At 38.6% G+C, this 17,229-nt stretch overlaps 1 protein-coding gene across 3 annotated transcripts in view; it reads left to right on the forward strand.

Annotated features, from left to right (window-relative positions):
* The window catches only part of NXPH1 (neurexophilin 1), a 155,239-nt gene extending 138,770 nt beyond the window's left edge, over positions 1 to 16,469 (forward strand). For all 3 annotated transcript variants that reach the window (XM_068157097.1, XM_068157098.1, XM_068157099.1), the window contains exon 3: positions 11,956 to 16,469. In XM_068157097.1, the coding sequence (XP_068013198.1) occupies positions 11,956 to 12,717 (762 nt within the window). In that variant the 3' untranslated portion in view covers positions 12,718 to 16,469. The remainder of the gene's footprint in view (positions 1 to 11,955) is intronic.
* Positions 16,470 to 17,229: the final 760 nt, after the last annotated feature.

Below are 17,229 nucleotides of genomic sequence, written 5' to 3' on the forward strand. Positions count from 1 at the left end.
AGAACTCATACTAAACAACAGGCAATTTTAATGAGCAGAATCTATACATTTGCCATAGAATTTCTTATACTTGTGCAAACATTTTTTTGCATCTCATGAGGATCTCGTGCAGGTATACAATTTTTTTTGTGTGAAAATGTGCACTCTGCCAACCTCAGGGGTTTGGAACAGAAGCCCTATGAGGAGAGACTGAAGGAGCTGGGGTGGCTTAGCCTGGAGAAAAGGAGACTCAGGGGTGACTTTATTGCTTTCTACAACTACCTTAAGGGAGGTTGTAGACAGGCAGAGGTTGGTCTCTTCTCCCAGGCAACCCCCACCAGAACAAGAGGAGAGAGTCTCAAGCTGCACCAGGTGAGGTTTAGGCTGGAGGTTAGGAAGAAGTTCTATACAGAGAGAGTGATTGCCCATTGGAATGGGCTGCCCAGGGAGGAGATGGAGTCACCATCATTGGAGGTGTTCAGGAGGAGACTTGAGAGGGTGCTTGGTTGCATGGTTTAGTTGATTAGGTGGTGTTGGATAATAGGTTGGATGCGGTGATCTCGAAGGTCTCTTCCAACCTATTCTATTCTATTCTATTCTATTCTATTCTATTCTATTCTATTCTATTCTATTCTATTCTATTCTATTCTATTCTATTCTATTCTATTCTATTCTATTCTATTCTATTCTATTCTATCAGAGTGAGTTTAACTTTTGCATTAACAGTGGATGATTGGAAACTCTATGTAGAAAGTAAGTAATACTAGCAGGGGGTGTTAACAGCACACAGTAGCTTAGTTCATGATACAGTGCTAGGACATTTTACTAATTTTTCACCTTCTTCCAAAGGTATGGCTACCTACATGAAAATGGACCTTTTCTTCAGTGTATTATACATAAAGCAAACCAGTCCAAAATTTGATCAAAATGTTGCTCTGTGGCCTTTCATATAAAATCTAATTTAATGTAATATTGCTTTCTGCATGTATGCAGAAAATGGCAAACCAATATTAATAAAAGAAGGCTCACAGGAATGTGGAATGAGAACAATAGATCCTTGACAAAATTTATTTACCTAGCTAGGCTTTCATTTCAAAGTTAGCAGCATTCCATGAGACTGGTATAATACAGGGGTCTTAAAACTCTGTTAGACATTTTTAACCCACTTTAATTTATTCCATGGAAGTTTAATCCCCTGCTGAAGAGAGATGGAGTGAATTTTCCAAAGTCATAATCCACTGAAGTAAAAAATCTTTAATGACAACATAGGCAGCAGGCTTCAAGAGTTTAGTTTAAATTCTTTCTAACAATGTAAAACGTAGGGCAAGAGTTAATAGGATATTTCATACAGTTATATTTCAAACCCTTTCCAAATCTTTTTAAATTCCCTTGCATTGCCACCATTAGAAGTGTTTGGGCTGAATTTCTGCACTTCTAAGGCAAAAAGCAGAAAGCTGTAAAGTAGTAATGTGAAGATTTACACAGCATATTGTAACTCGTTTGGGCCTTCAGTTCACAGCCTATTATGCAGGATAGTTTAATGTTTTCTAAATTGAAAGAGAAGTGATATTTTACAAACCAAACACCATCCATTCTGCCTTAACTAGGCAAGAAAATGAAATCAAACTACATAATGCTACACTAGGTTCTGCTCCTCCAGAATTTTTACCATTGACTTTTGGTGGGTCAGTATTTCACCTATAAGTTGACTCCAGAAAGTCCATTCATTTCCTGTGTATTCCACACCCATCATTTTATGCTTGCCCTTGATTACTACCTCTAGAGCTTTCTAGCTCTGGAATTATCTGTAACTCAGACAATACCTCCTTTTTTGATCTGAAAGTTTGTCTAGTGACAACCATAAAGTTTTATAACTTTGCCTGGCCTTCTGAATCCCACAGGAAAAATGTTCTTGCCTTGCTAGGTTTTTGGAATTTAGGTGACACAAAATGAAGCTAGGAGGTGACTGGTTCAAAGCAAACAGAAGAAGAAGGTTCCTCAGAGAGTCTGAAGCTGAGGTGTGATTACTGGTCACAGGGTGTTTCAGATGCTAGAAGTTTTAGAGAGAAACAGGCAAGTTCTACTAAATGATACTTGTTGAAAGTTATTAAATTCATAACCATAAATGTAACTGAAGAAGTCCTTGATTTGCAAAACCTTGAAGATGGGAAATATTTTCTGGTAGAAGTTGTATATTTTCCTGGTTTTGGACGCCTTGACAAAAAAACCCAAAAACCTTCAGTCATTGTTGGATATATGGTGCAGGACTAGATAGACTTTTGGTTTGACTTGATAGTGTTCTCAAGTTCTAAATTAAATAGACAAGGACAATCATGTCTTTTTCTCTAGGAGCTACATCTTTGAAGGAAAAAAATGTGATTCCTTCTTTGAAAGGCAAGAGTAACAGCAGTGTCTGTCTTCACCCCGCTTTCCAGAAAAAGAGTGGACCGTTTCTTAGGGCTGGATTTTCATCACTCTCTGCCATGGATTTATGGTTTTCATTCTTGATTCAAAGTTCTTGGTCTTCTCCAGGCATTTAGAGGAGGCTGGATGTTTAGCTCTGAACCTATTTTCAACTCTGGAAGTTTGTGAAAGGACAGAGGAAGTAATGGGTTCTTACAAAGAGCTGCCACAGCTGAAAGGGCGGCACTGGCAGAGTGAAGCAGAGAAAAAAGAAGCAAGAAGCAGTTAGGACACTGCTACCAGAAGAATGGTCTCCATAACTACAATCTAAGGCTGCCTGATTTCAAGTGCCTATCTTTAGAAACCTAAATGCTTTTAAAAAGCCTGCTTACTAAACAATTTTTTTTTGCAGTCCCTAGTGAACAAAGCAGGCTCAAGAAGACTAGTTTTTCAGTTCCCAAATACCTGTGAAAATCATTTGTATGATTAAAACCCATGAGATAACAGCTACATTGTATGAAGCTACATTGTTTGTGAAAGGAAACCTTTGGATGGGAAATTTTCTGAATATAAAAGGAGGAGCAATGCTGGCAAATCTACTCACCTTGATGGAGGATTAACGCAGCAGTAGCTTGAGTGTGCTTACAGATGTATAGGGAGCAGTAGACCTGAACGTGACTAAAGCACTTCGGCAAGTGCTTAGATAGAGCAATCATTGTCCTATTTCCAGCCTGCTGCCTTTGTGTTCTTTCTGTGGTGTTCTCTCCAGGGGAAACTATGCACTATAGGTCAGATTTTTCCTGTGTATTCTTAGACATCCACAGGAAGAGCATTTACTAAGTCCTTGAAGGTTCATCGACAGCTCATAGAGCCAGAAGAGGTATTTCATTCAATCTCTCTGGACTATGACATAAGCCTAGATGAATAGTTTAGACCTAGTATCTGTATTCCAGGAGAGTGAAGTGATCATTCCCACCCTAGATCATGGACTGGGCTGGCACAGAACATGTCCCGACTCTTTCCTACTGTGAGGTGTCAGGTTGCCACTTTCTTTCATCGGTCTTACCATTTACAGGACTTCTGGCAACATCACAACCTAGCCCACAGTCAATATGAATGCAAGGAAGAGCAAATGAGACTCTAAAGCAAAATTTGATGAGGGAATTCTTAAATATTCTCATTGGAGCACAACGATTGAAGGTGCTTTATCACCTTTGCATTTCCTGAAAACTGACAGTTGCTATTTTTCAGACTTATTTATAACAAGTGTCTTACATTGTGTAGAACAACACTCTGCAACTGTAACTTTTGCTAATTATTTTTTCTTTTGCAGAAGAGCCCACTGCAATATCGTAATATTTTATGAACAACAATTGTTAGGAATTACAATGTCTCTGTGGTGGTTTGGCTCTGGCCTGGAGGCCAGATACCCACCAAGCCACTCTATCACTCCCCCTCTTAAGTGAACAGGGGAAGAAGGGAAAGAAAATATAACAGAAGCCGGGGATAAGATAGGAGCAATTTAATAACACTAATAAGCAAACAGCAAATAGACCGCGCGGAAGCAAAGAAAGCAGAGAGAGAGATGTTAGTCTCTACTGCCCATCAGCGGGACGGTGGTCGGTCTCGGGAAGCAGGGCTCTCTAAGCTTGGTGGTTCCTTGGGAGGATAAACGCCATGGACGAATCCCCAAACTTCCTTCTTTCACATCCTTCTTATACCTGAGCTGACGTCATATGGTATGGAATACCTCTTTGGCCAGTCTGAGGCAGCTGGCTCAGTTGTGTCCCCTCCCAAGATCCTGCCCACCCCTCAATGTACTCCTGGGGCAGGGAAATGTTGAAAGGACACAGCTCGGATACCGAATTCAGCTGTAGCCAAAACACTGCTGTGTTATCAACTACTGCTGCAGAAAAAAACACAGCACTAAAATGATGCTGTGAGGAGAATTAACTCCACCTCAGTTCAACCCAATACAGTCTCTAAACAAAGCAGTGTCTCTACTGTTCAAGCCCTCATATTTCTGTGGGTACAACTTTTCTAATTAGGGTTTGATTCTTAGATCTTAAATGGATATTAACTGATATAGACCCTCTAATTTCAATGATGTTAAATTTCACTGAATTTACATCATCTGTCTTCGGCTGAATTTATATCAGTTTCCCATCTTGCATAATCTCTGTTGTGAGAAAAAGCTCAGGTAGCCACATTTTCTTTTCAGCGAGGGTCATTCAGAACAAGCACAATAGATTGTAGATTAAACCAAGAAAATTACAGAATTTGAAGCTGATCTGAGCACAGTTGAGAGTATTAAGCTGATTCTTATGAATCCTAAGTTAGGTCTACACAAAAATTGCAGTGACAGTGTATATTAAGTTAAATTTCCTAACTTAAATATAGTAAAAGAAAATATTACCTTCCCTGTGGTGTCTTTTTGTTCTCTCTGTGTCAAAACCTTGTATATTTTTTTTTTTAATGCTTAATGAATGACCCCAGTGATTTTCTTTTACAAAATAACGTTGAACATTTCTTTTTCTATAGTCAGTAATGAAAGGGAGGTCAGCATATGAATTCTTCAGGGCTCAGTGCAAGGAGCTGTTCAATATATTTGTAAATGACTTGGGAAAGGTGAGTGATAAAGTTTGCTGGTGACAAAATATTTGTGGAGGAGAAAAGATAAGAACCAACAGTGAGGAATGGCAGAAAGATTTTATCAGAAACAAAGAGGTTGTAAATGAAGGAATTAAAATCTGTGGTAGTAAATATAATGTGAAACACATGGGGAATAAAAAGTATAACCCATCTTCACATATAAATAGGATTAAGACTTTAGGATTATGACAGTTCCATACAATCATCACTTCAGTGCTCACTAGTGATGCAAAGCAACTAAAATATTATACATTAGTGGAGGGAAAAAAAGTTAACAAATAATAAAAGCCTTTTTGCCACCATTCAAGACCACATCTTGAATACTATGTACCATTCAGATCTCCTCATCTTGAAGACTGAACTGAGAGCAGAACTGAGCAGGCTGCAGAGAAGGAGAAAAAGGAAATTCAAATTGTACAGAATTGTTTCTATACAAGGAATTGGTTTTTAACCATGCAGCTGGTACTCAAGGCTATAAAATTGATCAGTGTTTATTTGCTACTATGAATAGCTGAAGTATGTACTGGGGGGCTAGATGTAAGCTTTTTATGGAGCTAGAAATAATAATTTTTTCCACACATTGTAAAAAAAATAAAAATATAAAAGTAAAGTGTAGCAGCAAAGAAATGTAACAAGGAAGATGGGAAAGTTGGCTAGAGACTGAATTTCCCACTTGAAGAACAAAGGGTTCTCCAAAGAAGGCAGCCGGAGCCAGGTTCAAAACCAACTCTAAGTGGGAATAGGGCTGTGGGACGCACTGCTGAAGGATATTGTGCAGGTTAAAAGTTTACAAAGGGTCAGAGTGGACAAATGCACAGAAGAGCAGTTTACTGAGAGTTACTGAAGTGGAAAATACAGAAACAATAACTACCAGAGGAAACTAAAAGTATTTGACAACTGGGAAGAAATTGAGAGACTATCATACACTTACCACGTCCTTGCTCTTCTCCAGGCATCTCTTCTAGCTGTTATTTGAGACAGGTTGTGTTTCTAAATGAGTCTTTGGGTTGATTCTGCTTAGCTGCTTTTGTGTTCTCGTTTGACACAGCAGATCAGGATTTATTGTTCCATTTGTCAGGTTCATCTGAGTCTGCTTCTTTTTTTTTTTTTGATTGGCCAATCCACATCCTTATTCTTTTCATATCATGTAGCAAAAAGTCTTGTAAGTTAAAAGCAGAGAGGTCTGCTTCTATGAAATATTAATGTGTGGTTTTCCACGTTTGTCCTCCCTTTCTGAATTGTCAGTCTGTAACAAGTACAAGTCTTTCATCCTGGTTTACTACCCCCACCCTGTTAGAGTCATATCTCCATTAACTTTCATTCTCAGTTTCTTTGTTTATGGTCACATTCATGTAGAGTACCGGCTTCGATTAGTCTGGACATTATTCACTGAATAAAATATTTCCATGCCGCTCGTAACTACCTACAGTGTATAGACAGGCATGGGAAGAAAATATTATCAAAGTAGAATGATTAAGTACATCCAGATTTTCCTCCACCCATTGAATTAACGGATTAATACGAGGAAACTGGATGCAGCTAAAAGATTGCAAGTGCTGTCCTGCCTCGATAGTTGTCCATCTTACAGTTATGTCCATCAGTACATTCTTACCCACGCTGTTTCTGCAAGATCTGATTGAGGAAAGAAAATTCTGAGTTCTTTCATAGTGAGCTTATGCAAGCACAGTGCTGTCAAATTCTTGCAGGGCTATGCCAGCAAGAACGATCTCGGGTTTGATTAGTTATTTACCTGAAGAGAGAAATTTTCTACCTTGAGTATTAGATTGTTTGTTTACATTTTCATTTGCCCTCAAGTAGTCACACATTCAGTGGAATAAATACATAATTTCTAAATCAATGCTATAATTACAGGTAATGAACTCTAATAGAGCTAGAATAAAAGGAAATGTGTGAGAAATCAAGAGGCATTATGTACCTCTTTGAATTTATCAGTCTTAAATTAACATTAATATACCTATGGCTGATTTTACACTGAAAAGAGGCTTTCATGGCTTCCTGAGATCCCTTTCAATCTTTGTTTTTTCTGCTTCAAATGTTCAGGTTTGACCTGACAAAGCATTGAGGGCTCAGCATCTTGAAAGAAAGCTCCAAATTTTGTGAGACAAATAAGCTGCCTATTCTGTAGGGAGTTCTAAATGAACTGCAAATAGTCATTAAAACACATTTAATGATGTTAAATGTTGTCTTTAAAAAAAGGCTCACCCTCAAAATGGAGGGTATGGAATAACTGGTATATTCCATGTTAATGGAGCAAAAAAAAAATGAATTACAGATAAGTTCCTTTGTCTTTTTTAATGACACTTTAGGCTTTTGTTCTCAGTGGAACCACTGTCTTTACTCCTTCCTAGAAGCAGAAGAAATGGAATAGCATTTCATCATTCATTGGAAAAGAATTACCAGGCAGTCAGCTCCTTGTATCCTTTTATATCAGTAAACTTTACTAGGTAATGGAAATTTGTACTTTCCATTAAGAGTACAAGACCAGAACCAAAGGTCAGTCTGCCATGTGTACTGAGTGCTCTCCCACTGACATTTCTAGCATTGGATAAGCATTTCTAAATCTTTTTGTTCCTTGTTATTGTTCTATATGAACACTCCTAACATCATAATCCCTCCTAGCTATAGTCATGGAGGCCCTGTCCCTGGAGATATTCAAAGTGGGGCTCAATGGGCTCCAGGAGGCCTGCTCTAGTTGAGAATGCCCCTGCTTACTGCAGGAGGGGTTCAACTGGATGACTTTTGAGGGTCCCTTCTGGCACAGCCCATACTATCATGCTACTTAGCCCTTTTGCAGCTGTAGTGGTGCTGTGCATTATTGCTGGCAGATAGTTAAGCACCACAAAGCTGGCCATCACTTCTCTCCCTTCCCCAGTGGGACAGGGGAATAGCAAGGAAGAATAAGAGCAAGAAAAGCTGGAGGTCAAGGTGAAAAAAACAAAGTTTAATAAATGAAGGATAAGTGGAAGAAGAGAGAAGAAAAGACAACTGATGCAAAGGCAACACTCATCACTTCCCTTGAGTAGCCTGACACCCAGACAGTTCCTGAGCAGAAGATGCCCCCTCCCTCAAGCCCCTTTTCTTCCTTTTAATTTCTAAGAATGATGGAATATCTTAGCTTAGTTCACGTCACCTGCTATGCAGTGTCTCCTCCCAGCTTAGTGCAAATCTCTTTATCTTTTCACTTCAAGGGCTGAGAGAGAGGTCTTGATACCATGTAAACACGGCTCAGCAAGAGACAAGGTCTTGATTCTCTGCTACTACTGCTCAGCAAGATCTGGAACATTAGTGTGTTACTAGTGTTTGGGTTAAAAATCTAAACCACAGCACCATATGAGCTGCTATGAAGAAAAGGAGCTCTGTCCTGACCAGGTCCACTCCGATGAGCCAAACTTTTCAGTGTTTTGTCTAGGAATGGCACATGGGTTTGGGAAAGAAGGCAACTCTGGTTGTAGCGAACAAATTGATAAAGTAGAGCATGCAAGTTTCTTAATTGTGTGCGAATGTACTCAAGGAAGAGGACAACAAAGCCACTATAGAATTTGGGCTGCTTGGTATTTTAGCTCTTCATTAGCTCCTGTTCTAAAAATGTTTAAACATAGCACTTTGTGACATAGTTTAGTGATAATGGTAGTGTTGAGTTGACAGTTGGACTTGGAGATCTTGAATGTCCTTTCCAGTCTTAATGACTCTATGATTTCAAACTAGTTTTTTTATCCCTTTCTTTCATTTTTTTCTTCCATACCATAGTATGCCTCAGTTTTTACACAAAATGCAAAATCTCAGGGATTTGCATTGAGTTTTCCCGCATTTTATTGCAGCCTTGTGATGGAAAGAAGAGAGGTGGAAGAAAATTGTGGATTATTTAATGTGAAAATAACTGCTGCAGTGGCACAAATTGCCTTACACAGCAATGCTCTGTGTTATTAGGTGTGTGTCTGAGGAGGTGCTGTTTTCTACAGCATGGAGTATGCTAACAGTATATTTAAAAACCATTTAGCTGGTTTCACATTGGTGAAGATCAATGAATTCTAGACCTTTTAAAATTAACCCTTGTGGGCTCTTGTTTTTATTTATTTGTTTGTTTATTGTATTGATTAAACCTTGTAGAGATATCTATTACAGTGGGCCTCACTGGGCGACTCTTGGGAGGTTTCTGGGTGCACTGGCAGGTTTATTTGAGTGCTGAGAGGAGGTTACTGGGAACACTGGGAATCACTGGTGCTTACACAGACACTTGACTAGGTGAGGGTAGGCTCAGACCTTTAATCACTATTAGAGCCAGTTACCCACACTGAAAATCACAAGTAGAGGTCAAGGGGCTAATGGCATGACCACAAGTCTTTCAGGTATTACAGAAGTGATGACAGTAGTAGTCAATTTATTTGTTAGATCAGGTGTGAAGCAGAGTGGTATGCACAGAATCCTGAATGATCCATTTCCATGAAATATACTGGCTTTCAGAAAACCACATGTATTGAATCTGTCAGCAACCATTAAAAAAAATACCTCCTTCCTTTTCTGGGTGTTCAGTTTTGTACATCTGCAAAAACCAGACACCTTCTCTTTAAAAGGTTTTTATACTGCTACATCTTGTTACATAGATCTTGTAGTGTAATCCTGTGAAATGTAAATCACTGGGTGCAGGAAGGAAAACAAAGGAAAAGCAAGCTGTGAGCAAACTAAAATACAGTGGTAAGCAATCTGTATCCTACCTACAGATTGCAGGTATAGTAACTCTGCTAGCTAACTGTTTAGATTCATAGCAGGTTGACAGATTCATGCTAGACAGGCACATTTTTCCTTTTAACCACATTTCTTCTCTTATTTTGCACTCCTTCCCCATATGCCACAGCAAAATTATATTCTGAGTCTCTTCCTCTCTCCCTGTGACATCTTCATTGCTGCTTCATTAACCAGTGCACCATCAGTGCATTTCATTACAGCTTCTCTCCTGGCTCACTGTGTTGATGCTAAGATGCAGCTACAAATTGGCTCTCAAAATGCTAGTCTGTGTTTTAATCCTTCTTTCTAGTGAAAAGAAGTGGAAGTAATCTCCTTGGCAAAATCCTAAATAAACCCCATATTTTATCTATTACCCTAAGTGGCCCACCAGCCTGGAATGCACTGGGGAATTATAGTGTGGGATGTGACAGATTTATTTACCTATTTGTTTATTGTAAAAGGCTGGGGGCATACCTCCTACCTGATCAGTGTATTAAGACAATTTAGACTGATTTTATGTCTGAGGCTTCAACTGACCTTGAAAAAGTACTGGAGTTAATGAAAGCATGCTTCAATTCCATGATTGTTAGGAAATGAAAAGGCCATGCTGTGATAGATATCCTCCATGACATATTCCTCCAGTTGTACCAGTAGGGAGGGGACATGATTTAAATACTAGCTGGTTTCCAATGGATTTCCTGGGTTGAGAATACACTCAGTTCATTTTTAAGTGAGGAGAAAGATATAACTGCAAGTACGATAGAAGCACATAAATCATGATAGAAGCCAGAACACAGAGGAATAAAATGGGCATATTCAGAATCTCCTGTCTAGCCATGAAAAGGGAAATAAGAAATTGATGACCTCTTCAGAGCAGTTAAAACGTTAAAAAATGTGGCAGTGTGCCTGCTGTGAATTTTTAGGGGGAATGGGACAAAGGGTGGTGTTGGTCCCTTTCCACCCAGCCACTGCCCCCTGCCAGTTGCAGCCCTCCCTGCTATGCTGTCAGAGCTCTCTACCAGTGCTGCACGTTAGACAGCTGTGAGGCTGCATCTGTTCTCTGTTTTCCACATAATTAAAGCAAAGAGAAAAAAAAATTATATAAACAAGACAAATTGCTCTGACATTAAGTTATGTGAAGAACTATGTCTGAAATGTTATGATTTTGTAGGACCTTGGTGCACGATTTGTGTCTTTTCTAAAGATGAGATTTTGCAGGGGGGTTGTTATTACTCCCTTTAAATTGGTGGCCCTATTTTGCATGTAAATAGTTAAGTGTCTTTCTGTCTTGCACAGATCACATTTTGCCCTGGGAAAGAAGATGTGAATAAAGAAGGGAAGTGAGAAAGGAGAAATGTGTGTCATACTAGATACAGACATGGCAAATCAGTAGCTAATCTGTAAGGGACTATATGAAAAGATTGTGACTGACTGCCTTGCATTCATTGAGGTACAGTAAACAGTATGTACAGCTGTCGACACAAAACTCATTAAAAATCGCTGTTATTCTATTATCCATAGTTGTGACTGAAGGTCCCAGTCAAGAACACAGACCAATGTGTACTCATAAAAGGAGTAGGGAAATTTTATTATTACGATTAGATTTAAAATGACAGGGACTTTGAGTATGGTCAGGCTGGCACCACTAAGACAGCGCCCTGAGAGCAGCCTCCAGGGAAGGCAGAAATAAATGAATGTAACTGATGGTGGAAGACTGTTACTTCAGAGAGAACATTCAAACCAGAGTACTTCACTCTCAGGTGAGAAAAGGCCAGTGAAAACCTTACATACAGACTGAAGGATGACATGGTTGTATACTTGAGTCTTTGCAGTACTTTGTTACATACTCATCACTTACAGGCATCACAGCAGAAGTAGATTTCAGGGTGAAGAATAATGTGATTGGCTGGGATGAAATCTGAAGGCTGGTGTGAAAGACTGGAAAAGGAGAATTAAGTAAGAATTACTTGGAAAGAAGAGGAAAGTAGATGTTTCTGGTTTGTATTACTGCATAGAGAGAGATAGTTTGATTTTCTCCAAGAGACAAAAAAAATCCAATCCCTATGATTCTGAAATGTGATCATTTTGTTCTCAGGTGGGAATGATGGGTTTTGTACGATATATCTCAATATATCCTTTCTTTCTTCTTCCTTTCCTCCCCTCCCCCTGCCCCCCCAGGTTACCTGTGCAAATTTAACAAATGGAGGAAAAACAGAACTCCTAAAATCAGGGAGCTCCAAATCTACACTAAAGCATATATGGACAGAAAGTAGCAAGGACTTGTCCATCAGCCGACTGCTGTCACAGACTTTTCGCGGAAAGGAAAACGATACAGATTTGGACCTGCGATATGATGCCCCAGAAACTTATTCTGAGCAAGATCTCTGGGACTGGCTGAGGAACTCCACAGACCTGCAAGAGCCTCGGCCCAGAGCAAAGAGACGGCCCATCGTCAAGACGGGGAAATTTAAGAAAATGTTTGGCTGGGGCGATTTTCATTCCAACATCAAGACTGTGAAGCTCAATCTGTTAATAACGGGGAAAATCGTTGACCACGGCAATGGGACGTTTAGCGTTTACTTCAGGCATAACTCCACTGGTCAAGGGAATGTATCTGTGAGCCTAGTGCCCCCTACAAAAATAGTGGAATTTGACTTGGCACAACAGACGGTGATTGATGCCAAAGATTCCAAGTCCTTTAACTGTCGAATCGAGTATGAAAAGGTTGACAAGGCTACCAAGAACACACTCTGCAACTATGACCCTTCAAAAACCTGTTATCAGGAGCAGACCCAGAGCCACGTGTCATGGCTCTGCTCCAAGCCCTTTAAAGTAATCTGTATTTACATTTCGTTTTATAGTACAGATTATAAACTAGTACAGAAGGTGTGTCCTGATTACAACTACCACAGCGACACGCCCTACTTCCCGTCAGGGTGAGGACCAACATGTGTCTGAGACTGAAGCCTGGGGAATAAAAGAGGTGTATGACAGGGCTGTAACCTCAAGGAGGAAGGCCACATCTATTGCCTGGAATGTGTCTACCTGCTGCTGCTGCTGATGTCAAATGGCTGCAAATATGTTAGCGGAAAACTAATGTAATTTTTGGGATTTTTTTGTTTGTTGGTTTGGTTTGGGGTTTTTTTCTTCCCAGTCAGCTCCATGTATCAATCTAGTTGTAAACCGCTATGGATTTGAAATAAAACCATACACATACACAGAGACACACACTCTTTTCAGCTCACATCTATTGAGATTCCTGTTAAGAGAGCTTTCGTTGTCTGGTATCTAAGGTTTCAGGATAACCTATCATCAAACAAAACGGATTAACTAGACAGAGAATGGTTTCTAACACAGACTGTTATGGAAATCTCTTTGAAAGTCCTTTGAGTACATGCCAATCAATAATCCCCACTCATGCATTATACTGCTTGGAGTAGCTGTACTGGTAAATACTGTAGGAGTAAGTACTTGTTAAAATGGGAAAAATGTGTGTCTAGAGTTCAGTATTCCTTATTATATGAACACAGCAAAGCATTGTGACTTTCTTTCCAGCATACAGTAGGCACATTCGAGGTGGTGTTAGGTGGCTCTTTTTCCATGGAGCAATCCTGTTACTAGTAAAGATGGGCAAACATTTGGAATTTACATGTGGGCAGACATTCTGGTTTCATGTTTCTCTGACTCTTTAAGCTCTGATTCTTTAAACCTGGGTGAATTTAGGCCACCTAAGCTACTTAAAACCTCCCCAACTGATCTCTAACAAGGAAAACGCCTGGTGGAGAACATGTAAGTTATAAGTGGCTGTCTTATCTTTATTACAGAATATTGTAACAAATTCAATATCCTAGTCTTCATTTGTATGAATGGTTTGTATTGTACATAATTTAACCAGTGTTATTTGAGCTGCTTATTAATATTAACTTGTAATTGTCTCTCTGCTTGTTATTGGTTAAAAGCAATCAAGGAAATGAGGAATCCATTTATCAATGTAGCTGTAAACTCCATTAAAAGACAGAACTATGTACAAAGCATTTATTCAGCTAAAGTATTGTTGAAAGCTATACATATACAACATTACAGTCTGTCTGTATTTAGCTATTTTATTTCCAGAGGAGAAAAAAAGAAAGAAAAAAAAAAAAAGAACTGTACATAAAAATAAAAAATCTTAAAGTTGAGTTTCAATATGTACTGTGTAGATAGTGGTTTAAATGGTCCTGACCAGCGGATACCTTTCCAAGTTTGACATGGTTTTCAATCCTGTCTCTTTGTAGATGAACATCTAGATGCATCTATTTATAAGTCTGGGTGTGTGCATGTTTGTGCGTGCATAGGTACATGTGTGTGTGTCTGCAAATCCATATAGGCATATATGTAGAATACAGAAAAATTACTCAAACCCTGTTCTTAGCCAGCAGAAATTATTACTGAAGGGTCTTGCTAAGCTGAGTGAAAGGTCCAACTCAGATAAGAAATTAGAGGAGCAGGGCTTTGTTTAAAACATTATTTAGAAGTGGGGAAACATGGAGCCACTCTGTATACACAGGCCTGTCTTTGCCTTAATCCTAGCCTCCTCTGAGGTAGTGATCTCTCTTTATGGAATGAAGAGATCCCTTTTTGTGTACAAGGGATTTTTCTTCCTACAAACAAAAAGCTCATAGCTTTTATATATTTTCTTTTTTCCTTTTTTCCCCCCTGTGCGTGTGTATGTGTGTGTACAGTGCCATACCTTACTCTTAATATCCAGATAACCAGTAGCTATAACAAGTCAATGCCTAAGAGAAGGCTGCCCAAAGAAGAACTCAGTATTTAATGTCATGTCTTTCAGAATTATCATTCCTGGCAATGCTTTCTTTCCAGTCGCATCCTCACTGCCAGGTTCTGTGCTCTTGTGTCCAAGCTGTGAGTGAAGATATGGGTCAGCTTCCAACTATGGACAGCGTCATGAACAGCTTCTCCAAAATCCCAATAAACACTCCACTGATGTTTCAACAAGGGAGAAGTTTGAAACAACTTCTAGTTGTGGACCTTTGTTGCTGAAATGTGCAGAACCTAAATGAGAACAAAACAAAGCAAATGGATAACATTATTGACAAGTAAATATTTTCCCATTGATCTTTGCATAGGAGAGGAGACTTCCATGTTATTATTGCTTTGGCTTCTTCAAACAGATATTCTTGTGGGAATTTCTTCATTATATGTGACATCTCCCAGGACAAATAGACTCTGGCCCCTGTGTAGATTTGGAGAAATAAATTGTCCAAGCCATACAGTCCAGATTCTGATCTCACTCAGAAACATGCTGAGATGTTTTTTTTCAAATGTTATATTTCTTTGACAGGAATCGTGATTATACTGCTAATGTTTCCTCATTGATGCTCTATGGAAAGTAACTGCTCTGAATATAAAACATAATTTGTGCAATGACCAAAAGTGAAATCTTTGGCTCTGTTAAAGTCAGTGGGAATTTCGCTATTGAGTTCCATACAAATCCCATTTAATAGTGTGTAGGATTCCAGTGTTAAATATGATCAGCAACCTTAGCAATCTGTATTATGACTGAGCATTACATGCTTTGTGTTGCCACTTATATTTCTGAAGAAATGGATGTGAAATGCTATTACTGGTACAGTTTCATTATTTTCTTTATTTTTATAAACTTCCCATAAATATAAGAAGCTTATGTACTCTGTTTGTGTATATATTTATCCGCTTCTCAAGTTACACCAAGACAAAAAGGAATTATTCATCATGCAACGGTTCTGATCCTTTTAATTTTGATAGTGGGTACTTTCTCTGCCTCTATCACTATCAGCCACATTATTTTTCAGTTTTAAGCCTCTGAAGAACTTTCTCTTCTTCATAAGTATTCTTGAGTTTGAACTTGGAAGAGCTCCTTTTGGTGACCTGGTTGTAAAACCACAATCTAATAGCAAAATATATAATGTTTTACTTAGCTGCTAGTTCATTGCATTTTATTTCCTCCAGTCTCCTTGGGAAATATTTTGTGTTTGCTAACCTGGTTAAAGACTGGGTTTGGTTTGACCACTTGAGAAAGGAATTTAATGGACATGAATGTGTTAATTCAGTTAAGCAATGTATGTATGGTTATGTGGGTCTTGGACATGAACAATGCCTTAATGGAGTGCTAGGCCAGGCAAATATTGCCTCATTACAACTCACTACTTCTATACATAATAAAGATATATATCTCTAAAGGTATATTTTTTGGGATTAAAGGAGGTTGAGTTATTTATTTTAAAGAAGTGAAGAGACTGATTTTATTCACTTTTTTTTTTCTAATTTAAAAAAAAAGTCATTTAAAGCATACCCTGTGTCTTATTTTCACTACACAGCGAAGTCACAGATAGGATTTTAATGAAACAAATTATTCTTGTTACAATAGTACGTAGATCATGTGCTTGAGCAAAGATTGATGTATTAAACTGGCTTTGGATGGGTCAGTGATAAAATTTCTGTGCCATTTTCTGTCCCTTTGAGAAAAGGAGTCCAGAATATAGAAAACATATATAGACTATAATAAAAAAATAAATATCACTGATCAAAGTTCCAAAGAGTGATGGAAAAATGAAAGGCTTGCAATTGTTAGTTTTATCAAAATACTTCAGCATGGGATAGAAAACATACTTTCTTCTCTCTTTGTGAAGTCACTCATAAAGTTTTATCCCTTTCTCCTCTTTTCCTAAGATTGCATGGATAATAAGTGAACCAATAAATTCATCTTTACAAAGATCTTGTCTTTCAAAGTATCCCTTACTTAAAAAGTATGATGTCAGAAACTGTTCAAAAGTACTAATCTACAACGAAGTAAGAACGAGTCAAACTCAGTAGAATGGAACGGATTTCTTGTAGTGCTCTGTTGCATGTTAACCTAGAGATTTAGGTAATACTACTCAAGGGGTTTAGTCAGAGGGCACTGTAACTGTGATTATATAATTTCATCCTCAAGCATTCCAAATCCTATGCTGTAACTTGGAATCTAGTAGGAATATCAGAAACTACTCTGTAAATTATGTTTTATAGAATTGTGGAGGAAAACAGATTACAAAATATCTGCTACTTTTACAGCAACACCAACCTAAAGCTTAGGCATCTGAGAAGGCACTGAACTATAGGTCTCAGCACTGTGTGGGTCCTCTATGTCCTTCTTTGACAGAGGTGGTCAAATCATATCCGACTGCAGCTAGAAATGGAAGAGAATCTTGTCACTAGTGATCTGTGCTTAATTGTGTGTCTGACATTGCCAGAGACCTCAAATGGCTGCATCAAAGACCTGTTGTAGTAGGAGCTGCACGATGCAGAAATGTACACAATACCTAATCAGAAATAGATTTGATGTCAAGAACCGCCTGTTTTCAAAGCAGGTCACTGCAGAATACTTGTAAACCATGTATTTATGAACTTGAGGCATATTGTTTATTAAATTAGGGT

The sequence above is a fragment of the Melanerpes formicivorus genome, unplaced genomic scaffold (assembly GCF_026170545.1).
Source record: "Melanerpes formicivorus ecotype bairdi unplaced genomic scaffold, bMelFor1.0.p_v2 SCAF_35, whole genome shotgun sequence".
Classification (NCBI taxonomy): domain Eukaryota; kingdom Metazoa; phylum Chordata; class Aves; order Piciformes; family Picidae; genus Melanerpes; species Melanerpes formicivorus.